The sequence below is a fragment of the Chelonoidis abingdonii genome, chromosome 2 (assembly GCF_003597395.2).
Source record: "Chelonoidis abingdonii isolate Lonesome George chromosome 2, CheloAbing_2.0, whole genome shotgun sequence".
NCBI lineage: Eukaryota > Metazoa > Chordata > Testudines > Testudinidae > Chelonoidis > Chelonoidis abingdonii.
In genome coordinates, this window is record NC_133770.1 from 19,741,160 (window position 1) to 19,760,324 (window position 19,165).

Sequence of the window (19,165 nt, forward strand, 5' to 3'; positions counted from 1 at the left end):
AACCTTGTAGTTATGTTGTGAAAAATGCAACTTTAAGTGAAACAATCTTAAATGAATACAGTTGTCTCATAAAATTTAACATAAATACGGGGGGTTAGGTTCCAAGGAATTTTTTGGGGGGGCAGAGAAAAGGCATCATACTGTATACTGTACAGTACTGTACTCTACTACGGTTGGGAAGTGCCCCTGGCTTACCCCACCCAGGCACAGCCCGCTGCAGGCAAGAATGCTAGAAAGCACCTTTGCAGCAGCAACGGCAGATTCCCAGGAGAACAGGCTCGGATTTTTCAGGGAATGCTCCAGGCCCTCCTCTTCCTGTCCCTGGTCCACTTCAGGCCCACCTCTCCCACCCCCACTCCACCTCCTCTCCAGAGCACGCCACGTCCCTCCCTCCCCAAAGTCCTAAGCACCACCAAACAGCTGTTTGGCGGTGCTTAGGACTTTCTGGGAGGTAGGGAGAGGAGCAGAGACACAGGGCTTTCCTGCTCCTGCCCCTCCCTCCCAGAAAGTCCTAAGCACGAAGTGCTGGGAGGGAGGGGGAGGAGCAGAGACACGGTACTTCCCCGCTCCTGTCCCTTCCTCCCAGAAAGTCCTAAGCGCTGCCAAGGAGCTGGTTGGCGGCACTTAGGACTTTCTGGGAGGAAGGGGGAGGAATAGAGATGCGGGGCTTGCCTGCTCCTGGCCCTCCCTCCCAGAAAGTCCTAAGCACGAAGTGCTGGGAGGGAGGGGGAGGAGCAGAGACACGGCACTTCCCCGCTCCTGTCCCTTCCTCCCAGAAAGTCTTAAGCGCCGCCAAGGAGCTGTTTGGCGGCACTTAGGACTTTCTGGGAGGAAGGGGGAGGAATAGAGACGCGGGGCTTGCCTGCTTCTCCCCCTCCCCCCGTGAAAGTCCTAAGTGCCGCCAAACAGCTGTTTGACGGTGGGGGAAGCCTGGGAGGGAGGGGGAGGAGGTGGAGAAGTGAAACTTGTGCAACGCTCCCTTGTAAAGTCACTGCTCTTTCATGGAATCTTACAAGCAGGCAGCCAAATGACGTTATAAGGGAGCATTGCATAACTTTAAACGAGCATGTTCCCTAATTGAGTAGGGATGTAACATTGAAACAACGTTAAGTGGGACAACGTTAAATGAGGAGTTACTGTACTTATATTTACAGCCACATCCCCCAACTGTTTAATTCCCCCCAAACTCTGCAGTGTTCATTTGTGCAAAAGCTACTGTTAACGTCACACTCTTTCCTTAAATCACTTACTTATTTTCCAGTGACACATTTCTCAGCTGAATTCTTTCAGCATCTCTAAGCTTATTTTTCAATGTTTTTTTCCATTTGTTTCTTAATGTAGTACACTTTACTTGCAAAGCTGTGCTCACTAAATACAGTCCTTGAAGGATGGCTGCTTTTTCATTTGGATTGATGCAAATAGGCAACAGATACTGTTTTCTCCCTGACCTTTCAGGAATTGTTTCCATTTAGTTTATTTCCCTCTTTACAACTTCCATTTGCTTTTTATGCCTTTTACACTCATCCGTTAAGTTGGCACATTTCATTTGTGAAGTTTTAGCTACTAGAAATAATCCATGTGAAACTTCTGCCTTGATTCGGGTTTTCTTTGCCTTAGGGAAAAAAGAAACTAATTTTTCATGGCTGCCAATGGGTCCCATTTTTTAACATTTCAGTGATCTCTTCAACAGACCTCTGCTGTGCTCTGCCAAGCATTCTTTTACATGGGTACTTAAAGTACCTGTCTAGCATTCACTTTTATTTTGTTTTTAACATGCCTCTTTAGACTGCACAGCATATGCCTTATCTATCTCTTTGTACTATTCCACCCCATTCTTTTCTCTCTCAAAATTTCCCATGTAATGGTTAACTGTTTTACTTCTCTACACAGGGCTTTTATTTCCAGGATTTGTTCCTGCAATAACAAGCTTTTTGGTTCTCTTTTCTGCATTTTTTGTTTAGCGCTATTCGTTGGCATTCCTTTTCCACCCAGTCCCCCCAGTACCTCTCTGGGAAATCCATATGGTTTGCCCTTAGATTTAACCTACTGCTCCAGTGCCCAGGAAGCCTACTCAAATTTAAAATCTTCCAATGGCATTGCTAAACTGAGGCTTGTGATCCTTGACAGTAGAGCTATCTGTATAATAAACTACATGTTCCCTGCTCCAGATGAATTGATCCGATCTAAGTCCCAGCACCACTATGTTGGGGTGGCCTCTGAGACATCTTCCATTCAGTTCCCCCAGAACTCAGTTTGACTCTTGTTTTGATTCTCAGTTTCCTTATTTGACATACAGAGAAGCTTCGCTGAGTTGATTAGACTTAAACGTAGAGGATGGGTACAGGGTATACCGCACATCCAAAGTTACACAGAAGCCTCCTTCCTTTATAAACCTTTACACACTACATTGTATCAAATGTTTTGGGATTGGCTTGATCACTTTGCTGGAACCACTCCCTCCATAACATGCTCTGTCCATGTACAACTCACTCCTTACTTCATCTTTATGTTCCTGACTTATTGTATTCATTGTTATCTTGTCCACTGTAAATGGTTCCCTGTGTGTTGCTTCCCTTTCTTAGCTAGAAAAGACATTCTGTTTCCTTTCCAACCTCCTGATCCATTTACCTGCCTAATCCTGTCTCCCAAGAAATGAGGCTTCACCATTGTCCAATTACTGATGTCAAGCCAAGCCTACATACCTGAATTCAGGGAGTTGTGCATGGAGCGTTTTCCCCTTGAAGCACAGCTATCATATATACTTCAGAACTGAAATATATATATATTTTTATTTTAAATTGCGGTGCAGTTTACCAAACATTTCCTTGATTCTGTGCTGAAGATAGGTCCCTTCTGATTGGTTTTCTAATTCAGTGAAATGGAGAAGTCACGTATTCTCCAGTTTGCTTCACAAGATGAAGGAAATGTTCAAAAGATGGGTGTGAGGATGGAGATGCTGTTTAATAACATATTTGTAAATCTCCTTCCAAAACTCCAATTCTCTCTACTGTACTTTGTATTTTTTAGTTACTTCCTCAGCACAGAAGATTTACCAAGACGGCGACACTTATATAGGTATGTTTTTTAGTCCTTTCATAGAGATCATTTTCTAGTTATTCCTCTGTGAATGAGGTCATTACAGAAAATGGATTGTGCCCATCATTACTGACATTGTTTATACTCCGATTGAATCTAAGGAATAAATCAGAGCATGTAACCAAGTGGGAAAGGAGTTTGCAACCAAATTTGAAATGCTAGAAATTTGAGCATTTTCTCATTTCATTGCCAGTTAGAAATTGGTCCCATGCTAAAGCAAATGGCACATTAAAATGGAAACATTTTCAAACAAAATTGTTATGCACTGCAAAAAGTTGCATCATTGCATACATTTGTATTTTTCACAATCATGTTTCTGTTTGTATGGAAATCTAACCAAACCACAGAAGGGCTGGTACTTGAAAACAGGCAGAACAAAATTGCTGAACATTTGTGAATGTTTTTCTGCAATTTCATGTGGCTCCAGTATGTTCTCAATGGTGATGTAGTAGGTAAACAATGGTTAGCTTATGTGCATGGTATCTGTAGTACAGCTAATAAATACATTGCTGTGTGGGAAGGAGGAAGGAGTAAAGAATAAAAATTCCATCCTAGAAAATACTTGTTTCAATTGCCAAGAGGCTTTAGAATCCAGCCTTATTTTTTCTCATAGAAGATTTCTAAGCACTGGAAAATGCAGATTTATTAATTCTCACACTCTGGGCCGGCGGGAAGTTTATTATCCCCATTTTACAGATGAGGAAATGGAGGCACATACTGACAGTTAAGTTTGTTGTATTCCTCTCCTCTAACATCCATCCGTCATCCCATCTTGTGATATTTTATCCTGCCTTGGAAGCATCCACAATGACGGGAAGGCGGGCAGGGGCAGTGCTAGCTTTATTTGATACGAGATTGTCAGTATATTTACATCCTGCCGTATGATGTAATGGTTTTTTCTCTCAGGTGGGGGAGAGACTACAACAAACTGAATTACCAGTAATTTAATTCTTAAACCTCTGTATTTGCCTACTGCTATTCACATAGCTTTGTGAGGAGCTAGGCTACTTTCAGCATTTTTTAATTAAATAAATCATGCTGAGTCTGTTTGGGCATGAATAAAACTCAGTGTGAAAGCTCAGTTCAGGGAGAATTCTTCACAGGAAATGGTGGCACAATTCACATTGCTTCCACCTTGCCGTACCCCACTAGCCTTTAAAGGTGGCTCATGTAGTGAACTGTCAAGGACAGAGCCTCGACTTATGTAAATTGTCATATCCCCATTGAAGCCAATGGAACTATGACAGTTTATATCGGCTGAGGATCTGGCTCTCAGTTTGTGAATTCTGAGTTAGTGAGTCACACTGGGATTCCGCTCATGAAGAAAAGCGTGAGCTGGAGAGAACACAGGAACAGGAGCTAGGGACAACTGTGTGATGACCCTAGCTCTGCCACTGACCGTTCCCGTGGTCTTCAGCAAGTCACACAGCTGCCCTGCTTCAGTTTTGCTACCCGTGAAATGGAATAATAATCTTGACATGCCTCACAATGATGTTCTGAGGATCAGTTAGGTAATGTTTGTAAAGCATTTTGAAGTTGCAAAGAGCTGTAGACATTCTAAGTATTATTTATTATTTGTTAATAAATGCTTATTTAGCCTTTAACCAGCATGGTGCTCTTGAGCACACACACAGGCCAAATTGTATACTTCAAAAACAAAGCTGGCAAAACATGATCTTTTCTTTCTACCTGGATGTTGTGGTTAACACTCCACGACCCACTCTTTGAATGTGAAGGGAGAGGATTGTCTATGAGGTAGCCACTAGCAAGTCAGAAAAACTGCCTCTTAAAGAAAAGATCTCTACTTCTCCTTTGTCTGCAATAAACATCATCTAGCACAGAAATAATCCCTAGTTTCATGTCTATTCCCTGAATTAAAATGTGTTGTTTATATTGAAAGTTCAGTTGCATCCATCATTTTCTGGAAAGCAGTAGCATCTAACATAATCACCTGCCGTGCACAAAAGCCATCAATACCCTTTAATATCTTTTCAGTTCTGGTAACTCCTGCCCCCACCCTTCCACCCACCCAAAATCCCAACAATTTAGCAATTTAGAATGCCTAGTCTCTTAGTAGAGCTGAAAAAGTTATATTTTTTTTTCCGGTGCAATGAAGTTAAAAAAATGTTGTTTCAAGATAACCCTCGCTCAATTGACCTTCATATACATGTATTAACTTTTTCAGTGCAAGCACAAATGGAAACTTCAACAGGCAGTGTCTGTCCTGTGATTTGATTGAAAACTGTACTTATTTCAGTGCATCATTCAGTCACAACATGGAGTACTTCTTACTGACCTGTGAAGGTAGGTTTATTTTATTATTAAGGAGAGATTTTAGAGGAGGCAATAACCAAGCTCAGTATGTACCTTCGAACTGCGACCAGCAGCACAAATGTCTGTTGCCTTCAAATAATCCGTTTTGCTTGATGATTTAAAAAACACATTTAAAGGGGGGAAAAGTCTTAATCCTAATTGAGGACAATGGTTCTCCCTAATTCAGGCTTCAGTGATTTCCTTGTTCCATAGTAGTGTGTTATATTGTGACATAATGAATTTAGTGACTATGGGTAAAATTTCCAGAAGTGCCCAAATCCCATTTTCTAAAGTGACTTGGGCACTTAAGAGACTAAATTCCATTTATTTTCAATAGATTTAGGCTCCTGATTTCAATGGTAGCTAGTCACCTAAGCTGCTTAAGAGCTTTTGAAAAGCCCACTAGAAGCCTCCCTGCATCTTTATGCCCTAATGACCTTTGAAAATCTGGCCTTAAATACTCAAGTTACTTTTAAAAATCGGGCTTAGGCTCCTACATCACTTATGTGCTTTTGAAATTTTACCTAGCCTGTCCATGTTTGAACACAGAGTTTTGAGTATTATTATCAAACATGGGTGAATATAGCACTACAGTTGTGTATGGGGGAATTTTCATTTGACTTTAATAATATTCTGTGTACTCAATACCGTTGAATTACCTTTTTAAAGACATATTAGGAATAAATGCAGAACTCTATAACTTTCTAATGCAGTCACTACTTAGTTCTACCAGATTATATATAAACATAGGGGCAGATTGCAGGGCCCTTACTCACCTTGGTGAGCAATTACTCACACCAGTAATCCCACTGAAGTGAATGAGGCTGCTCAGTTGAGTAAGTGCTCACCAAAATGAGGAAGGATTTCGCGATCTGGCTCCTCCCTTTTTACTGTGGTTGCAGAGTAAAAAAGGTTCTTAATTCTGAGGAGTTTGTAATCCTATAGTAAATACATAAGGACTAAGGGTCTGATTTGCAAAACCTCAGGCACCAGTGACCATCATGGTATATGCAAATCGTGTGTGTGTGTGTGTGTGTGTGTGTGTAAATATCCAGTTTGTGGGCACAGTCATGATGTAATTGTCCAAATGCAGTTAGGTGCCTTTTTTTGATGTCAGCAAGCTCTCAGTCAGGGTGTGAATTGCTCCTTGTCTGACTGTAAAGCACTTCTTATGAGCCAAGAATTGCCATGTTATAATCAACTCCAAGAACGAAGAGGAAGTATTGAGGATGCTACATGAGGAAATAACCAGAAGCAATGTGATGAAACTGAGAAAGGGAATAGTCAGAGGGAATATCAGGCAGAACTTCCTGAGAGATATGTCAGGCTGTGGAGTATTCTACCCAGGGAAGTTGTATAGGCCCCATCATTTGGAACATTTGTCATAGGAGACTAGATAAAACATTAGAAAATGCCCTGTAGGGAGCATCTCCACATTATTGGTGTGGTAAACTAGGTGACCTCAGGGATAATTTCCACTTGCAATTTCTGTGAATCTATAACAATGGAAGATGTTTACACTGGAGTATAATTGACTGGAAAACGTGGAGTAGTACAGTAAATATTACCATGTTGATCAGGTTTGTCTTTGGACAAGGAAAGCTGTGTACATTTTTTTTAAAGTGTCAGTTTCAAGATAGGCTGTCAGTAATTGCTGATAACATTGCCCATTTCCCCTTTTTTAAGAGGCTAAATGTTTTAATAGAATTAGAAGCACATGTGAATAACAAGATTATGGTTCTTATCCACCTCTAAGTGTTGATAAATTCCTACTGCATTAGAGCCAATCTACAATAATGCTGCTGTAATTCTTTGAGAGATTTATATAATTTATTAGAATATATGTCCCTACAGTCATAAATTAACCAAGTACAAAAGATAATCACTTTCAGCTAAACAGCTCTGGACCAGCTGCACAGCTGGCGCAAATCATCATAACTCTATTTAATTCAGTGGAGTTGTGCTGATTGACACCCACTGAGGATCTGTCCCTTTGAGTTCTAATTGTACAGTACTATATTCTAAAATGTAATCTCAGTTTAAATGCAAAAGTCAACCCACCCTTAACTATGGGATCACTGCTGACATCTCTATAATGAGACAGACTGGGAAAATATATGCATATAAGAAAAGACAGGGGTCCTGATTTGGCTTTCCCATACATCGGTTGTAGATCAATGTCACTCCACTGACGTCAGTGGAGTTATTCCTTCCTGATTCACACTACTGGAAGTGAAAGGTGTATCAGGCCCTTTATTTTCAACCAGCATACAAGGAAAACATTGTTTTGCAGTAGGTATGGGCAAAATATCAACAATGAGGCTTTGAGCTGTCTAACATTTGCTGAATATGTGGAGGCATTTCATAATTTAAGCTTTTTCTTTTGCAGTATATCCATCTTCATTACACTTCATATTAAGTGGCACAGAGAGCGTGTTGGTCTTTATTTGCCTTTCACCCACAGTGGTGAAAATCGAAAATAACTCCCACAGAAGTCAGTGGAACAACACTAGTGTAAAACTGGTGTAAGTTAGAGGAGAACCAAGCCCCTTCTGTTTTATGAGTTGGAATAATATGAGACGTCTTTTTTCATGGTTCTTTGTCATGCTTAGCATGAATCTGGCCCCGCTTCAGTATGCAAAATGTTTTTTTATTGCTGCTGGATAACTCAGACCCAGGGGTTTTGGAAGGAACGTCCTGATAAGTAAGTAGCCATACCTCCCTGTGTGACCACATACAAACATAGCCAACACAGACATAAAACTACTGAAATGAGCATGTTGGAGGAGCACTGCCTTTCCCCTAGTAGAGAGCTTTGAGGCTTTCTCTGCAGCCAGCCACTTTTGAAGAAGAATGCAAGCATCTTTCTAATGTCTTGGCCTGTCTACGGTTTCCATGCTCCAGACATTTCCATGTTCCAGTTCTCTACATTACGCTAGTCACAATATGTTGCACTTGTCTACATATATCTGTGACTGGTGATCAATGGCTCTGTTGTTCCTTTGCACTACAGTGCATGGGCTGTTAAAAGTTCATTGGTGGCGTGCAGGGCTAAGGCAGGCTCCCTGCCTGCCCTGGCCCCACATAGCTCCCGGAAGGAGCTAGCACGTCCCTGCAGTCCCTAGCCACTGGGGCAATAAGGGGGGCTCCGTGCACTGCCCCCTCCCCCAGTGCTGGCTCTGCAGCTCCCATTGGCCGGGAACCGTGGCCAATGGGAGCTGCGGAGGCAGCACCTGCAGGTGTGGGCAACATACAGAGCCCCCTGGCCCCTGTACCTAGGAGCTGGATGTGCTGGCTGCTTTGGGGAGTTGTGCACAACAAGGGCAGGAAGACCCTCCCTTAGTCCCGCTGCACCACCCAGCTGGAGCCGATACCCCGAACCACCTCCCACACCCAGACCCCCTGCCCCAGGTTGGAACCATTTCCCAGAGCCTGTATGCTGCACCCCCAGCCCCCTTGCACACCTAAAGTCCCTCCCAGAGCCCACACCCCTCCTGCACCCAAACCCCCACCCCAGGTCGAAACACCCTCTCGCATTCCCGGAGCCCACACCCCCTCCCACACCTCAGCCCCAGGGCTGAGCCCCCTCCCACACCCAAACTCCCTCCCGGAGCCCACACCCTGCACCCTCACCCACACCCCAACTACCCGCCCCAGCTCTGAGCCCCTCTTGTACCCCAAGCAGCTCATCCCCAGCTCTACCCCCAAGCCTCCAGCCAGAGCTTTCACCCTCTCCTGCACCCCATCCTCTAACCCAGCCCTGTGCATGCTCCTGCACTCTGAACCCCTCGGCTCCAGCCCTCCTCCACCCCAAATCCCTCATCCCTAGCCCCACCCCAGAGCCAGCACCTGCAACCAGAGCCCTCACCCCCGTCCTGCACCCCAGCCCAGAGCCTCTGAACACCTCATTTCTGGCCCCACCCCAGAGCCTCCACCCCCAGCCAGAACCGTCACCCCCTCCCGCACCCCAAACTCCTGCTCCAGCCTAGTGAGTGATTGAGGGTGGGGGAGAGTGAGCGACGGAGGGGGGGAATGGAGTGGGTAGGGGCGGGGCCTCAGAGAAGGGTTGGAGAAGGGGCAGGGCCTTTGGGGCAAGGGGCCAGGAGAAATGTGTTTGGTTTTGTGCGATTAGAAAGATGGCAACCCTTGTTCTCCTGTTGGAATAGGTAATCCACCTCCCTGAAGGATGGCAGCTCTTGTAGGTTGACAGAAGAATTCTCCCATCAGCCTAGTACTGTCTACACAGAGACTTAGATTGGCTTGACAGCACCACTCCTGGGATGTGGATTTTTCACACCCCCAACCGACATAGTTAAACTGACCTAGTTTTCTAGTGTAAACCAGGCCTCAGTCACACTCTCTGACCCCTGTAATGTAAACACACAAATAGTATGGATGAGGGGGAGGGGTTTAAATTGCATTTAAATTGCTCATTGTGGTGATGGTATTTTCTCCCCTAGAATATGCTGTGAAAACTCAACAGATGTATAAGCCAGGGAAAGTGCTTGTGTACAATGAAGAAAATGAAAGGCATAAAAATGACAAGGCATGGCTAAAGAAAGCAGGGTCTTTTTGGTCTCTGTAATGGGCTCCATACTGCAAGGTGCTGAGCCACCTGACCCCAATCCAGGAGAACACTTAAGCACATGCTTTACTTTACTCTCATGAATAGTCCCATGCACCTTGCAGCATCAACCCCTATCAAAGGATATCCCTGTAGCCACATTCCCTGCCACTGGTCAAAGGATCCTTCCCTCACTCATTATCTTAACCTAATGGCATTGCTAAAGGACCAATGTAATTAAGATTCTGCATGATGCTGCGAGGGAGGGAGGGATGCACAGCCTACTTTGGTTGCATAGCAAATTGTATACTTCTCCATCAATTTACATCAACAGGCTTGATCCTGGTGTCTTCTCTCCGACAAAAATCCCTTCGAAGGCAATGGGATGTTGCCAAAGTAAGGACTGTGGGATCCAGCCCAGTACATTTTGAGAGGCAGGATCTTTACCACAAAAGGTTAATGTTTGATATTCCAGAAACAAGATTAATTGTGAGGGAGACCTACGGCGCACGCATACATTATTGCCAATTAATACATGATCAAAATTATATGGATGCATGCTGTTCATGAAACACTTAGCAGCCCTCAAATCAAAGCACTCCATAATCATACATTATCACGAAGGAATTCAATAATTTATTTAAGGATGACACAAAGAAAATTGATGGATAGACAGAAGGGTGGGGAAACTAAATGCAGGAGAAGTGAAAGCTATTGTTATTTTGCACAGAAATATCTCTGTGGTTGGTAATCACTCAGCCTCTGGGGTACAAAATAGCCTATTATTTATTAAGGGTACAATCAGTGGATAGGAAAAAAAAGTCATCTTGCCATATGAGAGAGACAATACCACCTCACCGTGAGCTAGATGGGCCACTTTATCTGCCTCCATTGGATACCAAATCTGTTCTCCTTTCACAGCATTAATGTGTTTGTCTGAAATATTTGCCATTAAGTGTGATCTGTTCCAGCTCTTTTGGAAGACACATCTCATATGATTTCTCTGCTCCCCAGTGTCTCCTGTGTTGGTATGCTCGAGGGGTAGTTCCTACAGTCAGTGCAATGAGAGTGCAGGGAAGAGATGTCAGGAGAAGGTAGACTTGTAACCAAAAAAAAAAAAAAAGCTCTACTGATTCAGATGTCATCTCTGCCAACACAGCTGTCACTAAGTAGCCTTGACCTTGTTGCTGTAGGTAGGAATCACACATGAGAGCAGTGATATCATTCCCACTCTTCTTGGCAAATAAATGTTGCAGATGTAGGACCAGATGCTCAGATCCAACCAAGCTGTACTTGACACAGGAGCTCAAGGGTTGTGGGAAGCCAGGATACAGCTAGGTGCAAGTGCACGCTAGCTAATACCTGCTTTTCCTAGCCATGTCCCCTACTCCAATGGCGAGGACGGGGTAGCATTGAAGCCACAATGGCGACCCCACAATGCTGGAGGATGCCCCTAGACATGAGGAATCCTACTGGGGTGAGGGGGCAGTAAAGCTGATGTTAGAGCTCCTTTGTGCTGCCAGATCACACCAATGAACCAGACCCATAAAGCAGAAAACAGGAGATGTAGAAGCAGAGGACAGGGAATGCATTGCAACATATGGGACTCCCTGGAGAAAGCAATTGATACCAGTGTAGAAGCAGCACTCTCAAATTAATGATACCCTGCATCAAATTCCAAATGACCTTGTCTTAATTGATCATGACATTGAGGCATCTGGTACTATGTTCATCATCATAGCTAGATTATTCTAGTTATATAATATTTATATCGTGGTGTGCCCTTAATCCCCAGTCAGAGTTGGAGCCTCATTGTGCTAGGTGTCAAACACACCCAAAGGCAAGGTCTCTGCCCTCAAGGGTTTATAATTTTGGCTCTTGTACCTGCACATTTATACATGTTTACTGTTCTGTTCAGGGTCTTATACCGTGCCAGGGAATGCACTGTGGTATCTAAGCATCTATCGGAGTTCAGTGGAGCTACACATATGCCTAAACTTACTTGTGTATGTAAGTGTTTGCAGGATGGGGGTCTAAGAAGGCAAGTACATATATAGGGCCATAGGGAGGAATATAGTCAATACTGTAAGGGCCCTGGGCACAGGCAGTTTTGCCTAGCAGTCACAGCTGGGTTGGGGTCCACATGTCAAGAACGGTAGTTGGTGAGCAGGGGTTGGAAGAATCATTAGAGCCAGGTTCAATAAGCAAGAGTCAGGCAGGAGTTGGAGGCCAGAGATGAGAAGACGAGGTGAAGTCTGGAGTCACATCAGGCCAGAAGTCTGTGTGGTTGCCTAGACAACATCCTGGGCCTCCTGCCAGGGTTAAATAGTGTGCTTGGCTAATCAGTGGTACAAGGTATTAACACTCTGAGTCCTTTGGGCGGTACTTCCTGCAGCACCTACTCTCCACAGTTCTCCCTTGCTGCAGTGTTGTGTGGCACTGTGGAGCTATCAGCCATCTTAGGCCCTACAGATGTGGGTTCTAGTCCACCGGGCCTTAGACAGCCATACAATTTTCATGCTCATTTGCCATTTAAAAAAATGTATAACTAAAATAAATGCAAACTGTCCCCTTCAACTCGCTAGAACCACCCTCAATTAGCTGATTAATGCCAGAAACCATAGGAGAGGCTACCCAGGTCATCCATGCTGAAGTGGCAAAAGACACGTTCAAGAGTAACAGTAAAACCTGGAGGCATATCTATGATTGAATGAAGGTTATTGCTACAATGAGTGAAGATGGTAGAGAAAGTGATTGGGAGCCTTTACAGGAGCCCCTTTGGTATGACAAATGTTTGACAGAGCGGGGAAAGTGACTAATGAGTATCTGTTCAGAACATATCAAGTTATTGTTTAAATCCTATACAGAATATTTGCCATTTTTATGTTTATTAGAATAAATCTATGTGCTACAAGCTTACAGAGTCTCCCTGTAGCTATAAACACTTAAGCTCTTTCAAATGTTTCCTGAGGACTTAATTTATCTTCTTACCTCCCTGTAGGAAGTGCCTAATATATTATATTTTTAAGGAGCATGCAAACATCTGGAAAGTGGAGCACATAAGTGCGATTGATACTTGCTGTCTCCATTTTTTAAGTTTATGTCTAAGCATTTGAAAAATGTCTTCGTTATTCTGCATTCATTTTATTTGCTTGGCCATTGTTGGAGTCTTCAAAAGCTTTCACTACCAAGTTGTGCTGACTCGGCTGTTTCAGAACATCCCAATTCCTAAGGCCCAGCCACAGTCGAGTTTTAGCCGTGTTGTAATTCAGCAATGTCCAGACCATGTTTTAGCAAGTCTGGGCTTACCTGTGTGGACAGGTCCAAAACCATGCTGTGGAATCATTTGATTACATCCCTAAGCTTTACAACATGTAACGTTGGGTTGCAACATGGTTAGTTCCTGTTCACATATGTACTGTAAGACCAAGCTGTATTATAACAAGGTTGAAGCACTATCGTGTAATAACATGATCCCTTGATGTGATACATTTTCCATATAGATGAGCTGAAGGGACATTATTAATCGTGCTGTGAAATCAGTTATGTTTTCTGAGGGCAACTTCAGCAAGATATGTCAGCTTTGCATTTACACTTGTAAGGATCTGTGTGTCCAGGGATCGGAACCTTGGTAGCTACAGTCATGTTTAAACACAATTGTTGCTAGCTGGGTTCTAGCATGGTTTCTCAGAACAATGTGGACAGAAAATTTTTACTAAGAACTGTACTAGGCAACCTCCCTAGTGAAAAGTTGGACTTGGTCAGGAAAGTGGGCAAGTTAGTTGATTATTGTGACAGCATATGCTGCTAACGGAGCGTGCCATATTCTGTGAGATGAACCTAGATAGGATTCTGGTAGGCATTAATGTTGTTTGTATGAATTAAGCTCAGAATATGGCACTGCGTAGTCCAAAGGCTTAAAAGACCAGTGATGGTCAAAGGATATGTGTGAGTAGACACAGAATTCACACCATTGCTTGTACTGTTATATATTCTTTGCCAGATGACATTACTGAAAATCAGCTGGCTTCAACTTTCTTTATATTGACCATTAGTATCACATTAAATTGTGTATGTATTTTCAATAAGTATGCACATTAATACTGAGCCAATAATTATTAATAGTTAGGGCCCTACCAAATTCATGGTCAATTTTGGTTAATTTCACGGTCATAGGATTTAAAAAATCTTAAATTTCATATCATCTATTTAAATCTGAAATTTCATGGTGTTATAACTATAGGTGTCCTGGCCCAAAAAGGGGTTGGGGGCAGGGGGGGTCACAAGGTTATTGTACGGGTGGTCGTGGTATTGCCACACTTACTTTTGCACTGCTACTGTCAGCAGTGCTGCCTTCAGAGCTGGGCTGGTGGAGAGCAGCAGCTGCCGGCCGGTAGCCCAGTTCTGAAGGCAGCACCACTACCAGCAGCAGTGCAGAAGTAAGGATGGCATGGTATGGTATGGCCTTACTTCTGCACTGCCTTCAGAGCTGGGCACCTGGCTAACAGCCGCCACTGTCTGGCCACCCAGCGCTAAAGACTGCACAGAAGTAATGGTGGCAATACATGACCCCCCTACATTAACCTTCTGATTCTCTCCCCCACAGCTCCTTTTGGGTCTGGACCCTCAGTTTGGGAAACACTGGTCTCCCCTGTGACATCTGTATAGTACAGGGTAAAAGTACATAAAAGACCAAAAATGCGTCACGGACCGTGAATTTTGCAGGGCCCTGTTAATAAGGGATTCAGTGTTGATGGAGTAAGGACCCCAGGATTTGCTCCAATACTACAAAGATAATTTTCCCCACAGTTTAAGATTTTGCCTTTTTTAGGTGTCAGTGTTTTGCTACCTCTCTATTTAGCATACAGTTTCAGATTTAAGTTAACCAGGCTTGCATGTATTACTAATAAATGATAAATTAAAACCAATAAAGCATTTGGATTTATTGATGAATTTTACTGTAACAAAGCAACATTTTGTGTTAAGCTCCTTTTTCTGGACTGAAGCAGATACACCTTATCAGTACATCTTATAATGCTAGGTTTTGCGAGCGCTCTTCCAGAAAGCCAAGTAAACCTCTGAATAATCTGGTTTTTAATATTCACGTATCTATTCAGAAAAAAATATATTAGTTTTAGTGAGTTGCCACCCAGAAAATGCTGATCTGTAAGATTGTAACAAAAAGTTGCTCAGATGCTTTATCCTGCAAGGGTCCCATCTGAAGTGCTGAGTTCTTTGTTCCTCTTTAACCATTGGAACAATTTATCGAGGATCATGGTGGAGTCTCCATCACTGACCATTTTTAATTCAAATTGGATGTTTTTTTCCTAGAAGCTGTGCTCTAGGAATTGTTTGTGGAGAAGATCTAGACCTTGTTACCCAGGAGGTCAGACCAGATGACCACAGTGGTCCCATCTGACCTTGGAATCTATACGTCTTTAAAGATTCTCTACATCTTATGGTTATTAGGCACTTATTCTTTGACCTTGGGCCATTCACTTGACCTTTTGCTTCAGTCTCCCCATCTTTAGCACCGGGATAATATTTAGCTACCTGTGTCATAAGGATGTTGTGAGGATTAGTTAGTATTTGTAATTCACTTTGAACATCAAAAGTGCTGCGTTAAATGCTAAATATTATAATTCCTCTGTATTTCTCTGCATTATGGATTACCAAGATACAAGTGTGTCGACGGAAGCTTCCTCCTTTGTAAAATGAATAATACCTTACCTTTTCATTTTGCTTTTGCAACATTTACTCTCCAACCCTCTCAACATCTGGGTGAAGTAGGTAAGTACTGTAACACCCATTTTACAAACTGGGAAACTGAGGGTATGTCTACACTATCCGCCAGATGGGCGGGCAGCAATCGATCCAGCGGTGATCGGTTTATTGGTCTAGTTAGATGCAATAAATCAATCCCCGAGTGCTCTCCCGTCGACTTCTGTACTCCACCACCACGAGAGGCGCAGGCAGAGTTGATGGGGGAGCAGCAGCAGTCGACTCACCCCAGTGAAGACACCACGGTAAGTCGATCTAAGTACGTCGACTTCAGCTATGTTATTGACGTAGCTGAAGTTGCGTAACTTAGATCAATTCCCCCAGTGTAGACCAGGCCTGAGACACAGAACAAGTAAGTGACTTGTACATGGCCAAACACTGAGTTGACTGTCCTGACCCCATTGCCTTGCTCTGATTACTAGACAGCACTCCAAGGAAGATGCGCATTGACTTTCTGGATCTGATCAGTTATCTGTCAAGGTCAGTAGCCTGTCACCAGTAGTGGAAGGTGCCTAATTACCAGCTTCAAAATTCTTGTAATAATCTGTCCTTAGGGGACATGTCTTCCTAACCCCCTCAATGGAAGTTTGGCTCATGCCCTGAAGCATGAGAATAATGAAGCTCATTCTACTCCTTTCCCAGTTCCTTAATCAGATCTTTTAACCTACGCTTTTGGGGTCAGAGCCAGTGGCCATGGAAGTCAATGGAAAGACCTGAGATCAGGCCCTCTGATACCACCTTAGATGCCAAGGTGAAAAGTCTAAGGTTATGTCAACACTGCAATTAAAAACCTGCAGCTGGCCTGTGCCAGCTGACTCAGTCACGAGGGGCTCAGGCAAAGGGCTATTTAATTGCAGTGTAGACATTAGGGCTTGGGCTACAGCAAAGCGGGAGGGTCCCAGAGCTCAGGCTGCAGCCCAAGCCTGAATATCTGCAATGCAGTTAAACTGCCCCACGAGCCTGAGTCAGCTGGCACGAGCCAACCGTGGGTCCTAATTGCAGTGTAGACATAACCTTAGATTGATTTAAGGCTCCTCCGAGTCAGTGGAACCAGTTCTTAATCCAGTATTTTATATCCAAAACCTAACCACATTTACTAATAATGTGTTGTACCAAGCATCCGATAGAAAACTTGTATATCACTGTTTCAGCAGTACGGTTCCATAACCTTAAAATCTGATTATTTTTAGTAGTTTTTCCCCTAAATCTCAATCTCATTAACATCAATGAGAGTAATGGTGAAAATGCACAGCTTGTGGGGTGGGGGGGAAATATGTTGAGCTTGACGTATTTCACACAGCAGCCAAGACCTTAGACAAATTAGAGAAAGCAGTAGGTGGACTGACCTCTTTATCCTCTTCATGATTTATAATAGAAAGTAGTCTTCATTTTGGAGCATCTGCTGAAGCTCTGGATCGCATGCATTCTGAATGTGGACCTGTCCAGTTGGCACAATCACAAAATATGCATAAATTGCTGGACAGACTCTAATTGGGCTTGGCCGAATTCAATTTTTTGAAATAATTTGGTGGAAAATATTCATGTTTATTTTCAAGCATTTTTCTATTTTTATCAACTTAAATTGTCACAGTTGTGAGAAATTACGGAAGGTCTGACAATAAGTATTTAATGAGAGTAGATGTTGAGATTTAAAAAGTTAAAGCTTTAAAACCATTAAAACATAAATTTTCAGCCTCACATGTCAAAATATACAAAGTAAATATCCTTAAATCAAACCTTAAGTTCTCAAGCAGCATTCTTCTCACTTTGCCTATCTCGAAAGATTTCCTTGTTGGGTTGTGTGTGTACAGCGAAATCGACGTTTACTCACATTTACCGATACAACTCTAATCCGGCCAAACCAAGTTCTGAGCTGCACGTGTTCAAAGGCACTTAACTGATGTTTATGAGAGTGAAAGGATGGTTTAGTGGTGAGGGCTGTAGCCTGAGAATTGGAGGACATGGATTAGATTCCTGGCTATGACACAAACTTCCCGTGTGACTCCAAGCAAGTCACTTAGTGCCTCAGTTTCCCATCTGTAAAATGAGGATAATACTTCTCTAGCTCACAGCACTGTTGTGAAGCTAAAATCCATTAATGACTGTGAGGCACTCAGACACTGTGGTAATGTGGGGCATGTAAGTACCCAGATAGATAAATTATAAAAGAGCAGTTCTGTAAGATTCAATGAGTCCTGAATCCCTTAATTGCACAGAAATGTACCTGATAGAAACCCAGCTATTAACATGCAGCCCATGATTCCTGTAACAAAAGCAGCATGCTGGATGATTAGACCATGCAGTGAAGATTTAACGAGGTTCAATGGTTGCACTCATCTGTTTTTAGCACACAGTACTGAACTGTGTTTTACCTCAGTAGCAACTCAATAACCATACTATAATTACATAGCCAACTTTAATAACTATGGGCCTGATCCTCCAAGATGCTGAATGATCTTAACTCCCACTGACTTCAATGGGAATGGAAGGCATCCAGTATCTCATAAGAGATTCTGAGCACAATGCTGGATTGGATCTGCAGCTTGTATCATCCTAGTAAGTGCCAATAGGTGCCTTTGTGTATGTATGTGAAGTTCAATAGTCTCTTGAGCAGGGATTGAGATTTGAGTCACATCTATGCTAAAATAAAACAATTATGAGAAATATAACAAGTTAATTTAGTTTTAACTCTGCCATCTTGCTGTGGTGGCATCATTATTTATGACTTGTCTGTATAGTGTTGTAAGGGACTGCGGAAGATTTTGTCACGGTGGTTTAGCTAAGGCTGTTCGCCTTCTCAAGGACAGGTTACTAAAGGTTGCTGTGTACTAGCATATGCTGTTTGTAGCCGGTTGCAACCGCTTAGCCTGGGAAGCCCGGCGTGTTTAGAAAAGCCTGGCCCTTTGCCATAAGAGATAGCCCAGTTGTGGGAAAGCTCCCACATGCCTATGTATGAGCTGTTTTACATGCTATTAGCATAAGTTTATATTTATTAGAATTTGTTTTGCTGCCTTGGACTCGCTCCCCGCTTTGAGTTAGCAACGTGCAGAGTCCCCGTTGTGGGTTTGTTTTCTTTACCTTCATTAAAAGCCATATCACTCACTGTGTGTGTGTGTGTGTGTCTCGTCCCTGCAGAGCACTTAGGCACATAACAAGAGTCCAACGTGTGCTCAGAACTTGACAGAACACATACAAACACAGATGCTTTGCCCCGTAGTGCTTACAATCTAATTGTAGATATGCTGCAACAAGTGAGGGAAGGATGGGGTGAGAAAGGAAGAAGAAGCAGTACTAAGAACATGCAGTTACTCTCATTTGGCATGTGCAGTTCTTCATTTTTCTCTCTGTGAGTGTCTATGAAATTAGGAGAATTCACTCCTTTCTTATAGGTGACACAGCAGGTGTGAGCTT

The 19,165-nt window shown here is 43.1% G+C and overlaps 1 protein-coding gene across 5 annotated transcripts in view; it reads left to right on the plus strand.

Annotated features, from left to right (window-relative positions):
• DPP6 (dipeptidyl peptidase like 6) overlaps positions 1–19,165 on the plus strand; it is a 799,862-nt gene that overhangs the window by 736,629 nt on the left and 44,068 nt on the right. For all 5 annotated transcript variants that reach the window (XM_032775624.2, XM_032775623.2, XM_032775621.2 and 2 more), the window contains 2 exons: positions 3,028–3,075; positions 5,282–5,400. In XM_032775624.2, coding sequence (XP_032631515.1) covers positions 3,028–3,075; positions 5,282–5,400 — 167 coding nt within the window. The remainder of the gene's footprint in view (positions 1–3,027; positions 3,076–5,281; positions 5,401–19,165) is intronic.